This window comes from Equus przewalskii, chromosome 13 (assembly GCF_037783145.1).
Source record: "Equus przewalskii isolate Varuska chromosome 13, EquPr2, whole genome shotgun sequence".
Taxonomy (NCBI): Eukaryota; Metazoa; Chordata; class Mammalia; order Perissodactyla; family Equidae; genus Equus; species Equus przewalskii.
In genome coordinates, this window is record NC_091843.1 from 3,598,903 (window position 1) to 3,623,155 (window position 24,253).

The 24,253-nt window shown below is 44.5% G+C and overlaps 1 protein-coding gene across 1 annotated transcript; it reads left to right on the forward strand.

Moving 5' to 3' along the window:
- Nucleotides 1-18,240: 18,240 nt before the first annotated feature.
- Nucleotides 18,241-20,965, forward strand: LOC103567053 (transmembrane emp24 domain-containing protein 9-like). The gene is made up of 5 exons (XM_008543641.2): nt 18,241-18,680; nt 19,085-19,185; nt 19,483-19,608; nt 20,149-20,295; nt 20,424-20,965. The coding sequence occupies exons 2-5, from the start codon at nt 19,117-19,119 to the stop codon at nt 20,571-20,573; spliced, it is 492 nt and encodes a 163-aa protein (XP_008541863.2). The 5' UTR covers nt 18,241-18,680; nt 19,085-19,116; the 3' UTR covers nt 20,574-20,965.
- The last annotated feature ends 3,288 nt before the right edge of the window (nt 20,966-24,253 follow it).

The window sequence follows — 24,253 nt, forward strand, 5'->3', positions numbered from 1 at the left end:
AAAGATTCCAGAAATAAACCCTCACATGCATCATCAAATGATTTTCAACAAGGGTGCCAAGACCATTCAATGGGGAAAAGATGGTCTTTTCAACAAATGATGCTGGGAAAATTGAATATCCAAATGCAAAAGAATAAAGTTGAATTCTTCTGCCATAAACAAAAATTAACTCAAAATGGACTCATGACCTAAATATAAGACATAAAACTATAAAACTCTTAGAAGAATACATACAGCAAAAGCTTCACAACATTAGCTTTGGCAGTGATTTCTTAGACATAACACCAAAGGCACAGGAAACAAAAGAAAAAATAGACAAATTGGACTTTAAGAAAATTTAAAATTTTTGTGCATCAAAAGACATTATCAACAGAGTAAAAAGGCAACCTACAGAATGGGAGAAAAAATTTGCAAATCATATATATCATAAGGAATTAATATATAGAATATAAAGGGAACTTCTAAAACTCAACAACAAAAAGACTGCAAACAACCCAAATCAAAAATTGGTAGAGGACTTGAATGGATATTTTTCCAAGAAGATATTCAAATAGCCAATAAGCATATGAAAAGCTTCTCAACATAACTGATTATTAGGGAAATACAAATCAAAACTACAATGAGACAGTACCTCACATCCATTAGAATGGCTAGTATTAAAAAAAACAGAACACAAGTGTTGGCAAAGATTTAGTGGAACTGGAACCCTTGTACACTTTTGATAGGAACATAGAATGGTACAGCTGCTGTGAACAGTATGGTGGTTACTCAAAAAATTCAAAGTAGAATTACTATATGATCCAGCAATTCCACTTCTGGGCATATGCTCAAAAGAATTGAAAGCAGAATCTCAAAGAGATATTTATATACTCATATTTATAGCAGCATTATTCACAATAGCTAAAAAATGGAATTCCAAGTGCCCACTGATGGATGGATGGATGAGCAAAATGTAGTATATACACACAATGGAATATTATTCATCCTTAAAAAGGGAGAAAATTCTGATATATGCTACAACATGGATGAACCTTGAGGACGTTATACTAAGTGAAATAAGCTAGTCACAAAAAGACAAATACTGTATGACTTCATGTACATGAAGTACTTAGAATAGTCAAATTCATAAAGTAGAATGGAGAGATGACATCACCAAGATGGCAGAGTGAGTAGTCTTCTTTGTCTCTCCTTCTTTGAATCTACAACTAATTGGACATTCATTGGTTCACAAATGATATCCATATAGCATCTCAGGATGCCTGAGAGACCCATGCTGCTATACATTGGAAGGTGAATGGACTTCACCCTGGGAGGAGATGGAGATAGGTGTAAACTCTCTGACCCCCGACCCCCGGACAGCCTAATATCTGCAAGCAGCTTTTTTCCAGCGGACTCCCCCATAGCATCACCATGCACCAAGGGCGCGAGTGTGTGTGCACTGGCAGAGCGATGGTGGGAACAGGTGACTACAGCCCTACCTAAGCCCCCCACAATTACACCTATGCCCATGGGGAAACTCCAGGATCCTGCACCGGCAGCAGGGAAAGCCTCTACTCACCATTAGTGGAGAGGCCCGCCCAGCATTCAGAATGCCAGAAGGCTCCTGAAGAAGAGGATCCCAGGCAGGGCAGAAGCCCACCAACTGCCGCTGGACTCACAGACTCTGGCTGTGTCCCAGAGGGGGCAAGGGGCACCCAGAGATCCCGTGGGAGTTGTCAGAGGCTGGGTGGAGCTCCGGCAGCCCATCTCCATGGCCCAGGGGGAAACTCCAGGGTCCTGCACCAGCAGCAGGGAAAGCCTCTACTCGGCATTAGCGGAGAGGCCCTTCCCAGCATTCAGAACACTGGGAGGCTCTTGGAGAGGATGATCCCGGGCAGGGCAGCAGCCTACCAACCGCCTCTGACTCATGGACTCTGGCTGTGTCCCAGAGGGGGCAAGGGACACCCAGAGATCCCGTGGGAGTGGCCAGGGGCTTGGTGGAGTTCCAGCGGCCCAGCTCAGCGGCCCAAGGGGAAACTCTACGGTCCCACAGCAGCCTCAGAGAAAGCCTCTGCAAAGCACTAGTGGACAGGCCCCAACTGGCAATCACAAGGCTGGAAGGCCCTGGGGCAAAAGTAGCACAGCTAGGTGAGCTAACCACAGACTGTAGAAGATACCCGTAGCTCTGCTGGGACCTATAGTGGACAAGTGAGATCTTGTGGGCTCTGACAGTGACAGAGCTGCGAATAGGTGATCCTGCTCCCGGCTGCTGGGAAAGCCCATAACACCGCTGCAGACCCCAAGGAGGGAGCACATCTAGGTGGTCTGCAACAGTAGGCACCAGCAGCCTGAGGCCCCCTTGCGATTGCCCCCACAGCTGATGAGGGACCCCACAGGACCACTGTGACTATGAAGAGGGGCCCAGGTCCAGTCAGCAACAGCTGACAGGGTTCCTGGTCGGTGCAGTGTAAACAGCTGCTCCCCCACCACACCAGTTGAAACAAGTGGAAGCAGTAACTAAACTCTATCTCTATGCGGAGGCACAAATTCACGCCATCAAGCAGTATGAGAAAATATATTAAATCTCCAGAATAGAAGAAAAATGACAAGTACCCAAAAACAATCCCAAAGACAATGAAATCGAGAACCTAAATAACGATGAGTTCAAAAGAGCCATTATTTAAAAACTCAACAAGTTAAAAGAGAATACAGATAGACAACTCAGCGAGTTCAGGAGCTATGTCACAAAAGAGCTTGATACTATAAAGAAGAACCAATCAGAAATACTGGAGATGAAGAACACAATGGAGGAGATTAAGAAAAATCTGGACTCTCTGAACAGTAGGGTCAATAATATGGAGGACAGAATTAGCAATTTGGAGGATAGGAATATAGAAATGCTGCAGACAGAGGAGGAGAGAGAACTAAGACTAAAAAGAAATGAAGAAACTCTCTGAGAATTATCCGACTCAATTAGGAGATGCAACATAAGGATTATAGGTACACCAGAGGGAGAAGAGAAGGAGAAGGGGGCAGAAGGCCTGTTCAAAGAAATAATTGTGGAGAACTTTCCAAACCTGGGGAGAGAGATGGAACTTCATGTGACAGAAGCCAATAGATCTCCAAACTTTATCAATGTAAGAAGACCAACCCCAAGGCATATAGTAGTGAAGCTAGCAAAAGTCAACAACAAAGAGAAAATACTAAGGGCAGCCAGGCAGCAGAAAATAACCTACAAAGGAACCCCCATAAGGCTATCAGCAGATTTCTCAGCAGATACCTGACAGGCTAGAAGAGAGTGGAATGATATGTTCAAAACTCTGAAGGACAAAAACCTGCAGCCAAGAATACTCTATCCAGTGAAAATATCCTTCAAATATGATGGAGAAATAAAAACTTTCCCAGATAAACAAAAGTTAAGGGAGTTCATTGCCACAAGACCTCCTCTTCAAGAAATGCTCAGGAAGATCCTCATACCTGAAAAATCAAAAAAAGGAAAGGGGTTACAAAACCCAGAGCAAAGGAGATAAGTAGAAGGACAATAACAGAAAGTAGCAGCTCTCCATCAGAACAGGTTAGCAAAAGTTAAATAAAACATTGAAGATAAAAGGAAGGGAAACACCAAGAATAAATATGATCCTGTCATTTTAACCACAAACTCACAACACAAGAAGGAAGAGGAAAAAAAAATCTGACAATAACAACTTAGAAGGGGAAGAGAAAAGGGATGGAACATTTTAATTTAAGGAAATAAGAGGCTATCAGAAAACTGACTATCTCATTTATAAGATGTTTTATACAAACCACCTGGTAACCACTAAACAAATAACAAGAATAAAGACACAAATTACAAATAAGAAGAAAGCCAATACAGAAATTTACCTGCCTGAATTAGTAATCCAAAAATCATGGGACAAGAAACAAAGGAAATGCAAGAGAACCGGAAAACAAGTGATAAAATGGCAGCGGTAGGCACCCACATTTCAATAATCACTCTAAATGTAAATGGATTGAACTCTCCAATCAAAAGACACAGAGTGGCAGGATGGATCAAAGAACAAGACCCAACAATATGCTGCCTCCAGGAAACACACCTCAGCCCCAAAGACAAACACAGACTCAGAGTGAAGGGATGGAAGACAATACCCCAAGCTAATAATGAACAAAAGAAAGCAGGTGTCGCCATACTTATATCAGACAAAGTAGACTTCAAAGCAAAGCAGGTAAAGAAAGACAAAGGGGACAGTATATAATGATAAAAGGGACACTCCACCAAGATGACATAACACTTATAAATATATACGCACCCAACACAGGAGCACCAAAATATATAAAGCAACTATTAACAAAACTAAAAGGAGACATCAACAACAATACAATAATAGTAGGGAACCTCAACACCCCATTAACACCAATGGATAGATCATCCAGACAGAAAATCAACAAGGAAATTGTAGAATTAAATGAAAAATTAGACCAGATAGATTTAACAGATATGTATAGAACGCTTCATCCAAAAACAGCAGGTTATACATTCTTCTCAAGTGTGCATGGAACATTCTCAAGGATAGACCATTTCTTGGAAACAAAGCAAGCATCAATAAATTCAAGGGGGTTGAAATAATATCGAGCATCTTTTCTGATCATAATACTATGAAACTAGAAATCAACTACAAATAAAGCTAGGAAAGGGGCAAAAATGTGGAGACTAAACAACATGCTACTGAACAAACAATGGATTATTGAAGAAATTAAAGAAGAAATCAAATATTATCTGGAGACAAATGAAAATGAAAACACGCCATACCAACTCATTTGGGACACAGCAGTCCTAAGAAGGAAATTCATTGCAATACAGGCTCACCTCAAAAAACAAGAAAAATCTCACATAAGCAACCTCAAACGACACCTAACAGAATTAGAAAAAGAAGAACAAACAAAGCTCAAAGTCAGTTGAAGGAAGGAAATAATAAAAATTAGAGCAGAAATAAACGATATTGAAACAAAAAAGACAGTAGAAAGGATCAATGAAACAAAGAATTGGTTCTTCGAAAAAATTAACACAATCGACAAACCCTTAGCCAGACTCACTAAGAAAAAAAGAGAGAAGTCTCAAATAAATAAAATTAGAAGTGAGAGAGGAGAAATCACAATTGATACCAAAGAAATACCAGGGATCATAAGAGAATACTATGAAAAACTGTATGCCAACAAATTGAACAACCTAGAAGAAATGGATAAATTCCTAGACTCTTACAACCTCCCCAAACTGAATGAAGAAGAAATACAGAATCTGAATAGACCAATCACAAGTAAAGAAATAGAAACCGTAATCAAAAACCTCCCCAAAAATAAAAGTCCAGGACCAGACGGCTTCTCTGGAGAATTCTACCAAACATTCAAAGAAGATTTAATACCTATCCTTCTCAAACTACTCCAGAAAATTGAGGAAGATGGAGCACTCGCTAACACATTCTATGAAGCCAACATCATCCTGATCCCCAAACCTGACAAGGACAACACAAAGAAGGAAAACTATAGGCCAATATCACTGATGAACATAGATGCAAAAATCCTCAACAAAATTCTGGCAAACTGAATATAGCAATACATCAAAAAGATTATGCACCATGATCAAGTGGGATTTATACCAGAGACACAGGGATGGTTCAACATCTGCAAGTCAATCAACGTGATACACTACATTAACAAAATGAGAAACAAAAACCACATGATCATCTCAATAGATGCAGAGAAAGCATTTGACAAGATCCAACATCCATTTATGATAAAAACCCTCAATAAAATGGGTATAGAGGGAAAGTACCTCAACATAATAAAGGCCATATATGACAAACCCACAGCCAACATCATACTCAACAGACAAAAACTGAAAGCCATCCCTCTGAGAACAGGAACAAGACAAGGGTGCCCACTTTCACCACTCTTATTCAACATAGTACTGGAGGTTTTGGCCAGAGCAATTCGGCAGGAAAAAGAAATAAAAGGAATCCAAATAGGCAACGAAGAAGTAAAACTCTTGCTGTTTGCAGACGACATGATCTTATGTATAGAAGACCCCAAAGAATCCATAGGAAAACTATTAGAAACAATCAACAACTACAGCAAAGTTGCAGGGTATAAAATCAACATACATAAATCAGTAGCATTTCTATACGCTAACAATGAACTAACAGAAAAAGATCTCAAGAATTCAATCCCATTCACAATCACAACAAAAAGAATAAAATACCTTGGGATAAATTTAACCAAGGAAGTGAAAGATCTATACAACAAAAACTACAAGACTTTCTTGAAAGAAATTGATGACGACATAAAGGGATGGAAAGACATTCCATGCACATGGATTGGAAGAATAAACATAGTTAAAATGTCCACACTACCTAAAGCAATCTACAGATTCAATGATATCCCAATCGGAATCCCAATGACATTCTTTACAGAAATTGAACAAAGAATCCTAAAATTTATATGGGGCAACAAAAGACCCCGAATTGCTAAAGCAATCCTGAGAAAGAAGAACAAAGCTGCAGGCATCACAATCCCTGACTTCAAAGCATACTACAAAGCTACAGTAATCAAAACAGCATGGTACTGGTACAAAAACAGGTGCACAGATCAATGGAACAGAATTGAAAGTCCAGAAATAAAACCACACATCTATGGACAGCTAATCTTCGACAATGGAGCTGAGGGCCTACAATGGAGAAAAGAAAGTCTCTTCAACAAACGGTGCTGGGAAAACTGGACAGCCACATGTAAAAGAATGAAAATTGACTGTTCTTTTTCACCATTCACAAAAATAAACTCAAAATGGATCCAAGACCTAAAGATTAGGCCTGAAAGAATAAGTCTTCTAGAAGAGAATATAGGCAGTACACTCTTTGACATCACTTTCAAAAGGATCTTTTCGGACACCATAACCCCTCAGACGAGGGAAACAATAGAAAGAATAAACAAATGGGACTTCATCAGACTAAAGAGCTTCTTCAAGGCAAGGGAAAACAGGATTGAAACAAAAAAACAGCCCACTAATTGGGAAAAAATATTTACAAGTTATTTATCTGACAAAGGGTTAATCTCCATAATATATAAAGAACTCACACAGCTCAACAACAAAAAAATCAAACAACCCGTTCAAAAAATGAGCAGAGGACATGAACAGACATTTCTCCAAAGAAGATATAACGATGGCCAATAGACACATGAAAAGATGCTCATCATCACTAATCATCAGGGAAATGCAAATCAAAACTACACTAAGATATCACCTTACACCTGTTAGAATGGCAAAAATATCCAAAACCAAGAGTGACAAATGTTGGAGAGGCTGTGGAGAAAAAGGAACCCTCCTACACTGTTGGTGGGAATGCAAACTGGTGCAGCCACTATGGAAAACAAGTATGGAGATTTCTCAAAAAGTTAAAAATAGAAATACCATATGATCCAGTCATCCCACTACTAGGTATCTATCCTAAGAACCTGAAATGAGCAATCCCAAAAGTCCCATGTACCCCTATGTTCATCGCAGCATTATTTACAATAGCCAAGATGTGGAACCAACCTAAGTGCCCAGCAACTGAGGATTGGATAAAGAAGATATTGTCTATATATATATATATATATATACAATGGAATACTACTCAGTCATAAAAAAGGACAAAAATCGTCCCATTCACAACATGGATGGACCTTGAGGGGATTATGTTAAGTGAAATAAGCCAGACAGAGAAAGACGAACTCTGTATGACTCCACTCACAGGTGGAAGTTAACATATAGACAAAGAGAATTGATCGGTGGTTACCAGGGGAAAGGGGGGCTGGGGGGAGGGCACACAGGGTGAAGTGGTGCACCTACAACATGACTAACAATAATGTACAACTGAAATTTCACAAGGTTGGTAAACTATCTATCATAATCTTAATTAAAAAAAGAAAGAAAGTATAATGGAAACCTCCAGGGGCTGGAGGGAAGGGAGAATGGAGAGTTATTACTTAATGAGTATAGAGTTTCAGTTTTGCAATATGAAAAGAGTTCTGGAGAAAGATAGTGGTGATGGTTTCACAACAATATGAATATACTTAATACCACTGAACTGTACACTTTAAAATAGTTGATAGTAAATTTTATGTTATGTGTATTTTACCACAATAAAAAAATTGAAAAAAGAAAATAACTGATAAGTAGTAACCACTCTCTGGTGTTTCACAGCTTAGCCATTGAAAGACATCTGGGTTGTTTCCAGTTTTCGGTGATTACAAATAAAGATGCAATAAACATTTGAGTACAGGTTTTTGTATGAATGTAAGTCTTCATTTCTCTGGGATAAATGCCTTGGAGGGCAATTCCTGGCTCATATGGTAGCTGATTGCTAAGTTTTTAAAGAAACTGATAAACTCTTTTCCAGAGTGGTCGTACTATTTTACCTTCCCACCAGCAATGTGTATGTATTTCCACCTCATCAGTTTCTCCACATCATCACCAGCATTTGTTTTCACTATTTTTTACGTTAGCCATTCTGATACATGTGTAATGATACGTCGTTGTGGTTTTAATTTACACTTCCCTAATGGCTGATGTTGAATATTTTTCCATGCAATTATTTACATCTTTATATCCTCTTTAGTTAAATATCTCTTTATGTCTTTTGCCTATTTTCTAACTGATTTTTTTTGAGTGTTGGAAGTTCTTTATATATCCTATATAGTAGTCCTTTGTCAGATAAATGGTTTGCAAATATTTTCTGCCAGTCTGTAGCTTGTCTTTTCATTCTCTTAACAGGGTCTTTTTCAGAGCAAAATTTTTAAATTTTAATGAAGTCCAAGTTCTCAATTTTTCCTATTATGGATTGTGCTTTTGGTGTCAAGTCTAAGAACTCTTTACCTAACTCTAGATCCCAAAGATTTTCTCCTATGCTTTCTCCTAAAAGCTTTATGATTTTACATTTTACATTTAAATCTGTGGTGTTTACATTTTACATTTAAATCTATGGTGTTTTTTTGTTTCGTTTTGTTTTTCTGTTTTTTGCTGAGGAAGATTCACCCTGAGCTGACATACACTGCCAATCTTCCTCGTTTTGTATGTGAGCTGCCACCACAGCATGGCCACTGACAGGCAAGTAGTGTAGGTCCACACCCAGGAACTGAACCCGGGCCGCCAAAGCAGAGCACACCAAATTTAACCACTAGGCCACCAGGGATGGCCCTGTGATCTCTTTTGAGTTAATTTTTGTATAAGGTATGAGACAGGGCAAGGCTTTTTTTTCTTTTTTGGTCTAAGGATTCTGAATTGCTTTAGCATCACTTGTTGAAAAGGCTATCCTCAAGAGAATGAGAAGTCAAGCCACAAATTGGGAGAAAATCTTTGTAAAAGACATATCTGAGAAAGGACTGTTATCCAAAACATACACAGAGCTCTTTAAACTCAACAATAAGAAAATAAACCACCCAAGTAAAAAGAATGGGAAAAAGACCTGAACAGATACTTCACCAAAGAAGATATTCACATGGCAGATAAGCACATGAAAACATGCTGATTCTGATAGGTCATTAGGAAATATCAAATTAAGACAACAATCCACCACACAACTATTAGGATGGCCCAAATCCAGACAACACCAAATGCTGGCAAGGATGTGGAGCAACAGGACCACTCGTTTACTGCTGGTGGGGATGCAAGGTGCCACTTTGGAAGACAGTTGGGCAGCTTCTTACAAAACTAAACATACTCTTATCATACAGTCCAGCAAGGATGCTCCCTGGTACTTAACCAAAGGAGTTGAAAACTTATGTCCACAAAAAACATGCACACAGATATTGATACTGGCTTTATTCAAAATTACCCAAACTTGGGAGCAACCAAGATGTCCTTCAATAGGTAAATGGATAAATAAACTGTGGTACATCCGGACAGTAGAATTTTGCACTAAAAAGAAATGAGCTATCAAGCCATGAAAAGACATGAAGGACCTTAAATGCATATTACTAAGTGAAAGAAGCCAGTCTGAAAAGGCCACCTACCATATGATTCCAACTATTTTCCATTCTGGAAAAGGCAAAACTACGGAGACAGTGAAAAGATCAGTGGTCGCCAGGAGTACAGGGGAGGGAGGGATGAACAGGCAGAGCACAGAGGATTCTTAGGGCAGTGAAACTATCCTGCATGACACTATAATGGAGGACACATGTCATACATTGGTCCAAATCCATAGAATATACAACACCAGAAGTGACCCCTAATGCAAACCATGGACTGTGGGTGATAATGATGTGTCAATGTACGTTCATTGATTGTAACAAATGTACCGCTTTTGTGTAGGATGCTGATAGTGGGGAGACTGTGCATCTGTTGGGGGAAAGGGTGTATGGGAACTCTCTGTACTTTCCATTCAATTTTGCTGTGAACCTAAAACTTCTCTAAAAAATAAAGTCCGTTTTTTAAAAAAGATATTTTTCCTCCATTGAATTGCTTTTGCACCTTTGTCAAAATGGGTTTATTTGTGTGGGTCTATATCTGGGTTCTCTATTCTGTCCCATTGATCTATATGTCTGTCCTTCTACCAATACCATACAGTCTTGATTACTTGATTACTACATATAATGTCTTGAAGTTGGGTAGATTCACTTCTGCCACTTTCTTCTTCTTCAAAAATGTTTTAGTTTTGCTAGTTTGTTTGCCTCTCCATATAAATTTTAGAATAACCTTGTCTATATCTATAAAAACTTGCTGGGATATTGATAGGAATTGTGTTAAACCTAATTTGGAAATAATTGCCATCTTTACTATGTATGAACATAGGTCTCTGCATTATTCGGGTCTTCTTTGATGCCTTTCATCAGAATTTTGTAATTTTTGGCACACAGATCCTGTACATATTTTGTTTAGATTTTACTTGAGTAATTCATTTTCTTTGGGGTGATTGTCAATGGTATTATGTTTTAAATTTTGGTTTCCTTATGTTTATTGTTAGTATATAGAAATGTGATTGATTTGTATGTGTTGCTCTTATATCCTGCAAACTTGCTAAACTCATTTATTAGTTCACAGGTTCTTGTATGTTCCTTGACATTTTGTATCTAGACAATCATGTCTTATACAAATGGGGACAGTTTTATTTCTTCCTTTCCAACCTACATGCCTTTTATTTCTTTTTCTAGGCTTATTGTAGTTGCTAGATTTTCTGATCCATGTTCAATATGAATAGTGAGAGTAGACATCTTGCCTTGTTCTTGATCTTAGGGGGAAAGCATTCAATCTTGTGTTTTGTTTTGTTTTGTTTTTTAGGAAGATTAGCCCTGAGCTAACTACTGCCAATCCTCCTCTTTTTGCTGAGGAAGACTGGCCCTGAGCTAACATCCATGCACATCTTCCTCCATTTTATACATGGGACGCCTACCACAGCATGGCTTTTGCCAAGCAGTGCCAGGTCCACAACGGGATCCTAACTGGCGAACCCCAGGCCGCCTAGAAGCAGAACGTGAGAACTTAACCACTGAGCCACCGGGCCAGCCCAGAAAGCATTCAATCTTTTACTATGTTTAGACTTTTTAAAATGATGTCATTGTCTTAAAATCGAGTTTTACTAAAGCACTTTTACAGGAAGTTCCTCGATCTGCTATATCTTGTGAGATGAGGAAAGGGACATTTCTTCATCTCACACATGTCATACTTCCCAAGCTATGCTGACACCAGCCTCTCTGTGCTCTGTGTCTGATGTACTCTCTGGTCTGTTCCATCAGTTTCCCCCGAGTTCTTTAAGTCAGGTCCCCAGATTGAGAGCTGCACCAGCAAGATGTAGGCAACTCTGAGCCCATTCTTTTTCTGTGAGGGGGGAGAAAAAGAGAAAGTCTTTCCAGAACCTCACCTGTCTTGTTGGCAATCTCCTCCACGGGGCATTGAACATAGTCAAAGCAGCAGATGGGCTCCAAGTCCCAAACAGTTTTCCTAAATCCAGGGCCACAGCTTGGAGAACACTCAGTGATGGGAGTCTGGGCAGTAACAGGAAAAGAACGGTCATGAGGGATTAACTAATACTACTAATAAGAAAAGGTCATGAGGGAAAGTAGAGAAGTCAGCACTAGGAGAATATGAATGTGTGAGTATGTAATATAATATAATATAATATAATATTAGACTAGAATATGTGGGTATGTGGGTATAATTTGGGATACAAGTATGTAATTTATTCCTAATATATGTTCAGGGGAACAGGCAAACTGGAAGTCAAATAACATCAGTCAGTGTTGATGGTAATTGGAGAACTTACTTTACTTTGATTCCATCCACCTGTCCTTAAGGCAGAAGCTTTCCAAGGAGGAGACCCCTACCTCAGGAGACAAACACCAGCATCACCTTTCCCCGTATCTAGGGAGCAGTCCCATGGTTCCCTTCCTCCTCTCCAGAGGCAGCAGGGCCCATTCAACTGACAAGCATTCACACAGTTGAGACCTGTTGGCTGGGATGATGGACACAGCCTCCTGAGAGGCAGAGAGCTTTGCACTGTGGACAAGCAGCAAAGAAACTGAGCCCTTACCTGGAGCCCCCCTGGACACTGGAAAACCTGAGGACTAGAGAAGGGAAGTGAAATTTCCAAGGTCACATGATCAGCTAATGACAGAGACAGTCCTGAATCCTGAACCCTGGTTTTGGGCATGGGGATGGGGAAGAATGGAGACCAGGACCTACCTTGACAGATTGAGTCATTTGAATCTATTCTTCAAAGCCTGAAACAGCTAGGACTTTGCCAGACTGGGTGCAGCGGTATCTTGCCAGTGGCAGCAGAAGCCCAATTATCTTACTTTCCTCCTAACCTAGCCTACCCGACCTGGGCCCCGACCTGCTCCACCCCAGTCCAAGAGAAGGCAAGGCTGTGAACCACCTTGCTCTCCGCCACCCACACCCCTTGTCCTATCACCCTCACCTAGTCTGTAAAGCCCTCAATGTAGGTGGGAAGAGCATGCTGCCATGGTCCTTTAGAAACCCAGTGGTATGGACTCTGGTTGGCAGGTATATTAAATATATTTTCTTATTTTCTGTATTCTTGATGCTCTGGCATTTGTGGCCTTGCTAACCCAGAGGGACTGCCCCTCCCAGGGTTAGCCAATTCGTGGAGATAGCAAACGACTCCCCTGAGAGTGCAACTTTTATACGCAAACTAACTATTCCAAAGCCCATACTGCTCAACCGCCATCTTTATTGAACTCTCACACAGCAAACTAATATCCCCCTAATCAACTCAGGGTTAGATACCAGACAACTCGGGATAGGTCCTACACCCCAGAGCCCACAGAAATTATTCAAACTAGCCAACCCTATGCCTGCTTACCTTGCCTCACCCATTCCTTCCCATGAAAACCACAATAAAGGCTTTTATTCATGCTTTCCCCTCACTCCTTCTGCCTCATGACCAACCCTGGGCTTCCTCATGTGGCCCTGCATGGCGTGGTGTACCCATTCCTCTTGGGAACAGTAAAAAACTGTCTTTTAAACGGCAATCATCTCCTGATCTGTTGGCCTCACCAAACTTGAATAATAACAAAACCTACATTTCAAAACAGAGGGAGAGAAGGGCAGCGGGAGGTGGTATGGGAGACTAGGGGAGAAAAAGAGTGGGAGGGGCGGGAGAGAAAAGGGAAGTAAGTAGAGGGTATCTGTGTCACTCTCTGTATTTATCATCTTCCTCTCTCCTCCCTCTACTTTGGTCTCCCCATCATGTTCCCCTCCTCCCTTTCCCCCGGTTTTATCTCATCAGACAATGAGTGCTCTTTGGACTTGAAGAATGAGGTCTCCCACTTGCATGAAAGATGGAGAGAAAGTCTTCCTTCAAGGGCAGGAGCAGTTACAGGTTAGGGAAGTTGACAGACAGGGCAGTGATTAACAGAAGATGGTCTGAGAAATCTGCATCTAATGTCCAGGTTCATCTATACAATGTCAGGAGTGAGGGGAGAGGATTTGCCTTTGGCGGAGCTGAGTCCAAGACGTATATGGTGCCTCGGCCAAGGCTGTGCACTTCTTTAGCCATCCAGAAGAGATGTTTGGAAGACAGTGGAGACTTTTGAGGAGAATACAAGCATTTCACTGTGGGAAAGTGAAAGGCATTTTGGCTGGAGTAGAGCTGGAATGTGGCATTTGGTCACACTGCCCCTAGAAGTCCTCTGAGTCCTGGAGCCAATGGCTTACTGACTCTCAGGCACTGAGGCACAGCTCAGCCACTCCCTTGGATTTGCCCTACCTATGGGAACACCCACAGTGCAGGAGGGAGAAAGAACCAAGCTTTCAATTAGGGTTCAGTCAGGCACAGACCTGTGGGGTGGACTTCCCAAAGTCCTGAGGAAGGATAGACTGGAAAGAGAGACAGTGAGACCTCTGAGAAAACTCACCAGTAGTGGAAGGACCCTGTCAGAGGGACCAGTGTGAACCTAGAGGGGTGGGTGAACCAACAGGGGTTGGTTCCACATCCAGCATGATGCTGTTCTTGATGTCCTTGGATTTGACATACATGCCCCCTCCAGTGCCTAGGTGTTCTGGGACAGAGAGCACAGGGAAAAGAACTCTCATAGTAAATTCCTTTGCAGAGATGGTCACAAGGAATGGAAGGTGTTTTTCTACATGCCAGGGAGGAAGAATAGTGTAGAGGCTAGTGGTCCAGAGGAAAAGACAGTGTCATGGTGGTGTCCTGGGGATAACGCGGAGGTCACCAACAAGCCAGCAGGATCTACCTAACATCAGAGCAGAAGAATTGCATGTGGCAGCTCTGATTTTTATGTGAATAACATTTTATCCCTCACGCATCCCCACCCCCACCATCTCCAGCTCAAGATGCCTAACAGGAAAAATGGGGGTGGGCCAGGGGGGATTTCACAAGAAAAGCCAGGCATTGGGTATGGAGATTTTGACTTTTCCTGTAATTATGACTCTTCCTTCTTTCTCCCCTCCCTCCTTTATCCTTGCTTTTTTCCTTCCTCCTTCATCCCTTCCCTCTTTTCTCTGTCTCTCTCTCTTTCTTCTTCCAACTTTTCTTTCTCTTCCTCCCTCTATCCCCCCTTTTCCCTCCATAGTCTCTTTCTCCTTTCTCTCTCTCCTTCTAACCAAACATCCACTGCATACTCATGCTGTTCCCAGTTCTTTGCTAGGCTTTAGGGAGCAAAGAGATAAATAAGTGGCAGAAGCCCGTGTCTTTATCTCTTCCAGCTATCAGCCCCCAAGGGACTTGCTTGAGAATGGACAATTACAATTCAACATGGTTAACACCGCAATAGAGGGATTTACAAGGCCCCAAGGAGCCCAGGGGTGGAAATACCTAAGAAAGTGATGCTGCACTTGAAGCTTTTTTTTTTTAAGATTTTATTTTTCCTTTTTCTCCCCAAAGCCCCTTGGTACATAGTTGTATATTTTTAGTTGTGGGTCCTTCTAGTTTTGGCATGTGGGATGCTGCCTCAGCATGGCTTGATGAGCAGTGCCATGTCCGTGCCCAGGATCTGAACTGGTGAAACCCTGGGCCACCAAAGTGGAGCGCGCAAACTTAACCACTCGGCCATGGGGCCAGCCCCTGTACTTGAATCTTGAAATGATGAATAAGAATTAGGCAGGTGGAGAAGGGGGACAGGGATGCAGGCTCAGGGCATCCCCCAGAAAGGGCACAGCATGTACTAGAGACCTGCCAGAATCTGAGGTTTTGGGGGAACCACAGATGGAGCAACTAAATGTAGCTCTCTAATGTCCCCTTTGAATCTCACAAATGGAACCCGGTTTCAATGGTCTTGGCAGCCAGTGTGTAATGAGATTACTGTCAAGTGAGAGGTTCCCAGAATGGCGGGCTCGTTGTTCTTATATTCCCAGCCCTGTCATCACTCAGAAACAGGATTTTTTTTGGTTTTTGTTTTTTTGTTTTATCATCAACACAATACTTTTGCTACTTGGGATGCCACATCACCCTTCCTAACCTCTGGGTTCTAGGTCTTGAAATCTTGCTGTGAAGTCACTGATGCATCATCTTCTTATGTGTATGTCCCTGCAGGCCCTGAGAATTTTCCACTTTTGTCCCTTTAGGGGATTTCTGTGGGCAGTCTGACCACTGGACCACTGCCATGGAACAGTGCTACCCACAGGGTGGTCTGAAGGTTGCTGCTGGTCCATGAATGTTTGTTAGAGGTCTGCAATGAGATAAGTACAGAAATTGAGAGTAAATGTTTAGGAAATTTATAGAAGTTTAGCATGGATGTGACATCCAAACACATGATCAGTTTCTTTTTTTTTTTTTTTTTTTAAGATTGGCCCTTGGGGCCAGCCCCGTGGCCAAGTGGTTAAGTTCACCTTCTCTACTGCTGCAGCCCAGGGTTTTGCTGGTTTGGAACCTGGGCGCGGACATGGCACTGCTCATCAAGCCATGCTGAGGTGGCATCCCACATGCCACAACTAGAAGGACCTACAACTAAAAATACACAACTATGTACTGGGGGGCTTTGGGGAAAAAAAAGAGAAATAAAATCTTTGGGAAAAAAAAAAAAACAAAGATTGGCCTTGAGCTAACATCTGTTGCCAATCTTCTTCTTCTTCTTCTCCCCAAAGCCCCGAGTACATAGTTGTATATTCTAGTTGTAGATCCTTCTGGCTATGCTATGTAGGACACCGCCTCAGCATGGCCTGATGAGCGATGCTAGGTCTGCACCCAGGATCCGAACTGGGGAAACCCTGGGCCACCAAGACAGAACGTGCGAGCTTAACCACTCGGCCACAGGGCCGGTCTCGATCAGTTTCATTTTTTTTAATTGTATTTAACAAACGTATTGGTTCATGAGGGATTGAAAATTTTATAAAAAACGAAACCAGTCCTTTACTGCAAGTGGCGGTGCTGGTGTAGAAGGCAATCACGATTCAGGACCGTGGACAGCACCTCAGTCTGCCTTGCAAACACTGCGTCATCGCCTCTGCCTCTGCTCTCAGCTCGCGCAAATACCCCCTGGTGAAATACTAGCTTCCCAAATCCAAAAGATGCTTGTTAGCCCTTGGCTTAACTCACCTTTCTAAAGCATTTGACTTTGGTTAACACTTGCATCTGTCATTTTTGTTTAAAGATCATTCCCAATGAAGGAATAAAAAACATTCCCCTAGGATTATCACACTGCTAAAATGAGAGGACAATTCCTGATAGCTGAAACATTAATCTTATAACACGTATTGACATTGCTCCTTCGCTCTTCAGTGGGTTCTTAGAGGACAGGAGATAGGTTATAGTCATTTTTGTTTTCGACATGTATCTTAAGGTAAGACCTGGCCCAGAGTTTGCGTGAACAAATGCCTGCCACTTATCAACTGGATGACCTCGGGCAAGTTATTATAACATTAGAGTCTACCTTACAGAGTTTTTAAAAGATTACTTCAGTTAATACACTTAGAAGTGCTTAGAACAGTGCCTGGCACAGAAGAATAAGTATTATTATTATTATTATTATTTTCATCACCATTATTAAGTATTGCTGAATAAACCAATGAACATCTATTATCACCAGGCACTAGATGGTGGAGAACTTCATCCCCCACCTGGGTAGGGCTTCAGCTTATATTGACATGTTTGAGTCTACACTGCTCTAACCAGGGCACTGTGAGCTTTGGAATTCTTAACATTTGCTCTTCCTGGGTCCCCATCCTGTCACGTTGGCCCCACGTTCCCATCCCTTTCAGCTGTGTACCCCTTTTCCTTTTCCAGTTGTAACCCTGCCACCTTCTTGCACCCTCCAGGCTCACCCACAACCTCATCTTTTTGGTCCCTAGTGCAGAGGAGAGGACACTGGAGGAAGGACCCCGCTGTGCAAGCGGGCCTGGCACTTCCTGTCCTCTCAGTGACTCAGCTCAATTCATCTCTTCCCTCCATATTCCCGTAGCCTTTCTTCCTCTGATCCCTTAACTGGCTTGCTGGCTGCTAGGCAATCCTAGGTCCCTCTGCCTAAACTGTTCCTGCCTCCTGCCGCTCAGGGAGATTTTAACCGCCCTTCAGGGCTTGGGTCAAATCTGCCCCCTCCATTTCTTCCTCCCCTTCCTAAATTACTACTCAGCCTCTAAACCCCACAGGGCTACTCTGCAGTTCTCATTCCGTCTCACCGTGCCACCCGCCATTAGTTCTAAGCTCCTCGAGGTTCAGGTCCAGGTCATAAACTTCCCCCCATCCCCACGCTCTCAGCACCCATCTCGGGCCGCTGCTCTGCCAACTGCAGAAGGCAGGCCCCTTCCCCTCTCTGAGGCTCAGTTACTCCACCAGCAAGATGGGGCAAACAGCACCCACACCTCCAGACCCGGCAGGAGAAGCGCTCTGGACCCGGCGCGGGTGAGGCGGGGTCCCGCGTGGCGCCCCCGTAGCGTGTGTCGGCAGAACGCGCGGGGGCGGGGCCGCGCGGGGCCTCCCGGGAGTCGTAGTGCGCAGCGTTCGCAGTCTCCGCAGGCCCCGCGCGGAGGCCGGCGGACTCGCCCGGGAAGGTGGCGGGGGTCTACGGGGCGCGAGGGGCTGGGCCCTGGGACGGCCCGGGGCGGGGATGGGGCAGTGGGCGTGCCCCGGGACTGGCCCTACTGCTACTGCTGGGGCAGCTGCTGGCGCTGCTGGGCCGCGGGGACGCGTTCTACCTCGAGGTCCGCGAGCTGGAGGAGAAGTGCTTCATCCAGGAGATCCCCGATGGCACTGTGGTCATAGGTGCGCGCGCTGCCAGCCCCGGCCTTGCCCGCCCCGCGTCCAGAGTCCTGAGAGGGAATGGGGGATGGGCGCCGCGGCATCAGCTCGGGCCAGCACCTCTCCTCCCCTGTACCGGGTGGGCACGGTTGGGAAATGGGGGAGCAGCAGTCTGGTCAAAGTATCCCCTCCCCAGCCAGTGCCGGGGCTGGGAACGCCGAGGGGGCAAGTCTGATCCAGACCGGGATGAAGGGAGAAAGCCGGAGCTGCAGAGGGGAGGGGAGAGAGGTGGAGGGCTGTGGTCAGGCCTGGCACTCAGATGCTCGGGTCTTCCTTTCCTCCCCTGGCCCCCGTGACCCCAGGAGGTACTGAGTGGGCCCCTGGTCTTGGATGTGAACGGGGATGTGTCCTGGCTGCCTCTCTATTAGGTAACTACAAGACCGAGCTGTACGACCCTGCTATGGAAAAGTACCAGCCCTCCCCGCAGTGGATCAATTTATTTGTGTTTGTGAAGGACCCGGAGAACAAGGTGAGGCAGGCTTTGACTCCCGGCAGCCCCCCAAGCCTCCAGCGTCAATGCTTAGTCCGCCATTTCTCAGAGAAGGGCCCGTCTCTTTACAGGCAGGAAAGTTCAGGGACGGCCATGCTCTTTGTAGAGTACAGTGTATTGGCAGTGCTGGGATCTGAGACTTTCCAGCTCAAACTGATGCCATTTCCCTCACACCCTCCCCTCTGGTCTGGCCTGTGGGGACTGGACCTGGGTTCCTCTTCTGGAAGCATGTTCCTGGCCAGATTCTCTGTGCTCACTGGAGGCTGCTTCTTCTAGAACCTTCTGGCCCGTCAGTATGGTCCTCAGGGCAGCTTCACCTTCACCTCCCAGTCTCCTGGCGAGCATCAGATCTGCCTTCACCTGGAGTCCATCCGGTTCGCTCTCTTCTATGACGGCAAGCTGGTGAGTGTGGCAGCTGGGAGGTCCATGGTCCCTGGGGTTAGAAGGGTGCAGTGGGCGGTGCCTATTGAGAGGGCTAAGGCTTTACATGAAGTAAGCATACAGAGAACAGCTCCTAAAGAAAAAGAGGGACCCTGGGAGAGAGTCACTCTGACTTAAAATCCTCTCTTGGCTCCCTGCCATACCTCGAATAAAGACCAGGCTTCATAATGTGAAACTGAGAGCTATGCAGCATCTCAGTATTCCCAGGCTCTCTATTGCCACCTCCCACCAACACGGAACTTCTAGTAACTACCTGTCTCAACCACGGACTCATACCTGTTTCTCTGCACATGTTGTCCCATCCCTTCTGTCTTTTGAACATGGAACATGCAGCCAGGGTCCTGATCTGGTGTTTTTGGTACTCAGAGCGGGGCTACTCCCCAAGTCAGTAAGTGTGAGGAACTGAACTGCCAGTGTCAGACCCAGACTGGGGTGTGGAAGCTGGCAGGTGCATAAAGCTGAGCTCCCTGACCCCTGACTCTTGGCTCCCCTATTCCTCAGGCCATCCACTTGGACATGCAGTTGGGTGAACACACCAATGATTATACGGAAATTGCAGCCAACGACAAGCTGACCCTGCTGCATCTGCGCGTGCAGCAGCTGGTGGAGCAGGTGGAACAGATCCAGAAGGAGCAGGAGTACCAGAGGGTGAGGGACTGGGCTGGCTCAGGTGGGACAGGGGATGTGTAACCACCCAGGGAGTGGCACTTCCAATTCCTCCCCCAGGGAGCGATTCAGTTCTAGCCAGGCAGCTTCTCGGTTGTCCTCTCCCACAGTGGCGAGAGGAGCGCTTCCGGCAGACCAGCGAGAGCACCAACCAGCGGGTGCTGTGGTGGTCCATTCTGCAGACCCTCATCCTTGTGGCCATCGGCATCTGGCAGATGCAGCACCTCAAGAGCTTCTTTAAAGCTAAGAAGCTGGTGTAGATGGGCGCCAGAGACCAGAGGTCCCACCACCACTCGCTCCCCTTCTGCTGACTGATGGCAAATGGACTGACTTGGTCTGTCTCCTGGCTTCCCCCACCCCTTCTAACCCCGCAGGGCTTCCTTGCTGCTGGAAGGGAGACAAAGGACCTCTTTGACTGGTTTCTCAGCCAGCACTGGGGAGAGGATGGGTTTCCAGCTGGAGATACTTGGGTGGGGGGAGCTGTAGGCTCCTTTGTGTCTCTGTGATGCTGAGCAGGAGGCATGTGAGGGTATCCCCAACCCCCATGTTAAACAGGGTGGATGAACTATCCTGAGATGGAGAAATAAGAGTCACCATAAATTGTAACTGACCAGCTTTATCGCCTAAACATGTATTGCCTCCTACTTTGCAATTCAGTCTGGTGTTATATGTGTCCAATCAGATGTTAACGTTGCAGGCCCTGCATGCATTGGTGGGGGACTGATCCCTAAATGGATGGGGTAAAGGAAGCTTGTACCCCAGAAGCCTAGCAACATGTGGAGCCTTTCCAGAAAAGTCCAACTTGGACCCGTATTTCGGGTAACCTGAATGCTATTGGTAATCTTCTGCCACTCTCTCTCTCTCTGGGCTCCGGTCAGGCTCATGTGCTATCTCATTCCAATCATCTGGATTAGGGGGTACTTCCAGGAGTCAGAGGGGTACCTCTCTCTTCCTGCTACTTTTCAGTCAACCTGTGTCTCTCTTTATGATGTCATTGGCTAATTTTTTCAGGAGTTGCTCATTATTGCAGGATTCCAAGTCACTGTTTCCGTTATATTCAACATCTCCCATAACTCAGCTTTCACATGTGCACACAGGTGTAGATGCAAAGGCATCCGTAACCCCATTGCTCTGCCTGACCTAGCCCAACTTTACCAGGCCCTATGCTGATTGTCCTCCTGGAATATTTGTCATCTCATGTGAATTTGACATTTTCTGTTATAAGGAAATTCACTAGTTGGCACCCTCAACAAAATCAAATCCAAATTGTCAAGGCCAAAGTTACCAATAAAGGGAGACTCCCTATGAGGACAGGCAGTTGTGACAGCCCCGGCTCTTGGCCCCTGAGATAGACTCACCCTCTTCTGGGATACTCTTCCGGGATGACTGCAAGCCTCATGGTGCTGCCCATTTGTGGATATGGCCATGATTGGCCCTTAAATTATGAATGAGACTTAACTGAAGGCTGGTGGAGAGGCCACTAGAGAGTTACTTCTGGCCAGAGAACGTGACCTTAGGGTCCACTTCCCTCACCGGAAGCTGGGGGGATGTTCTGCTCTCTGCTGCATGGGAAGCAGAGTGAGCCAGACAGGTACCTTCTTGCCTACAGAACCTGTGGTCTGACAGCAAATGAGGCAGGACGTTGAACAAGATGTAAGGGTGATGCATGCTTCGAAGGATAAGGACGTGGGCTAAGGGCAACCTGACAGGAGCCCTGGCTTAGTCTAGGTGGTCAGAGAAGGCTGCTTTTTAGATCTGAGACTCATGATAGGAGTTAGCTGGGGGAAGAGCATTCTGGCCAGAGAGAATAGCACATACGGAAGCCCTAAAGCAAGAAAGAATATGGCGATTTGGGGAAACCAAAAGAAGGCCACTACATCAAAATCCCGACTCCAGAGAAGCTGCCTGCAGCCTGCCTTCCAAATTATGACTTCACGTGTAGGACTTGCCTCTTCCCAATGATTTGCCCCAGAATGACCACCCTTTTCAGGCCTCTGTCCTCTACCCTTGGGGGTGAGACTTTATGCAAACACTTCAATGGGGAAACAAGTCACAAAGGAGCAGGGGGAAAACAGCACACACAGGGAGTAGGGAGTTCCTTTGTGTCAACCCCCAATCCATGGGACCTCCACAGTCAGTGGAGGAAATGACACATGTCCGTTTTAGAGAACAGGGCCAGCTAGCAAGGGATGGCTATTCCAAAACCTGGCCAATTCAACTCAATTCTTGATGTTCTTGTCTCTGTCTCAGCTACTTTTCTACAGGTAGAGGAAAGTCCCAAACAAAGAGCTAAGACTCCCTGCCTCTGTTTTTACAGAGCTGGCCGTAAGGATGGGAAGTGTCTAAGTTCACTGCGGCTCCTCTAACAAATTACGGCAAACTTGGTAAATTCAAACAGAGAGAATCCTTCCTTTCTCTTCCAGCTTCTGGTGGCTCAAGCATTCCTTGGTTTGTATCTACATCACTCCAAACTCAGCATTCATTTTCTCCTCTTGTGTCTCCATCTTCTCCTCTTCTGGGTCTTATAAGGACACTTGTCATTTGGATTTAGGACCCACCCAGGTAATCCAGGATGATCTCATCTCAAGGTCCTTAAATTAATTATATTGGCAAAGACCCTTTTTCCAAATAATGTCATATTCACAGGATCTGGGGGTTAGGACGTGGACATATCTTTTGAGGGGGCCACCATTCAACCCACGACAGAGAGCAAGAAGTGTACACATGATAAGGTACCACGTGATTTAATAAGTGGGCAAGTCAGAGCTCTTAGAATTCAGGATGGGGTGAGACTTGGATGGATGGAAGGATGGATGGATGGGAAAAGGATGTCAAGAAAGTCTTTATAAAGGAGATGGTACTTCAGTAGAACAGTGAAGAATGGGAGGGCTTGAACATGAAGAATGGGGAAGGAATTCCAGCTGGGTGAAATGGAGCCTGTAGAGATGCAAATGTACAAAAGATTTCAATATAATTCAACATAGAATTCAGTACCCCTGCATTCGATAACATGGTAAGACAGATGCTTTCAAAAAGAAATGAATCAGGAAAATAAGTGTAGCATGAATAGGATGAAGCCAGGGGGGAAGTTAGATCAAACAATGGATGGAAGTGAATATTCTTGCTACAAATTGGACAACTAGAAGTAGGCTGGGCTGTAATCACAGGCTTCAGACTGGTGGCTTGCAAGTATATTTTGTTTGTCCTTCACAGTGTTTAAAAATTTTTTAATTAATTGCCAACAGTAACAGTGCCAGCACTTTCTGTAGTATAAAATTTGGGACATATGGGATAGGCAAGTTGGTTGGATGAAGGAGTTTGAAGCTGTTTTGCAGATCTGACATAAATGTGAGCAAATGACAGTTGTGCATATCCAGGAGGCATGATGAAGATTGTGAGGAAGGAGTGGCCCTCTCTCCCTAGAGAACACTGTCTTAGGCAATCACTCATGTATGAGAGAGCCTTTCTGGAAGTCCAGGTTTCCAGAGGAGAAGTTCCAGCACATGGTTGGAGCAGAAAAATACGTGTTTGGACACACTGGAGAGGGTAAGAGGAGCATTTTGACTTCACCTGCATCACCTGTCCCTCAAGGTGGCATGGCTCAGTGCAAAGAAATCACTTTCTTGGCCAGTGATTTCTCCCATGGGGTAAAATGAAAGCATGTAAGTGAGCACGCAGCTTCCCAACAGTGCAGGACAATGCCAAAGAGGCCCATTTCTCTCTTGTCCCATCCAGAGTACTGAGTCATGAGCTGCCTGACTGGGGATGGGAAGAGGCTGGGAGAGTGGCAGATAGGACTCTCAGAGGGTGTTAAAGGAACGTGGATCCTACTAACTGTGTCATGAACTCCACTGAGGAGCCTTCCCATGAGCTGCTGAAGACAGTTTGCCCACAGATCCCCCAGTTGCCCACAGGCACTGCCAGTGCTCCATGTGCCTCA

Bases quoted from the DNA above. Each gene is read 5' to 3' on its own strand.
- LOC103567053 (XM_008543641.2), top strand. From the start codon at position 19,117: ATGGAAAAGTACCAGCCCTCCCCGCAGTGGATCAATTTATTTGTGTTT. The intron at 19,609-20,148 runs GTGAGTGTGGCA...CCTATTCCTCAG, and splicing joins TCTTCTATGACGGCAAGCTG to GCCATCCACTTGGACATGCA. The intron at 20,296-20,423 runs GTGAGGGACTGG...CCTCTCCCACAG, and splicing joins AGGAGCAGGAGTACCAGAGG to TGGCGAGAGGAGCGCTTCCG.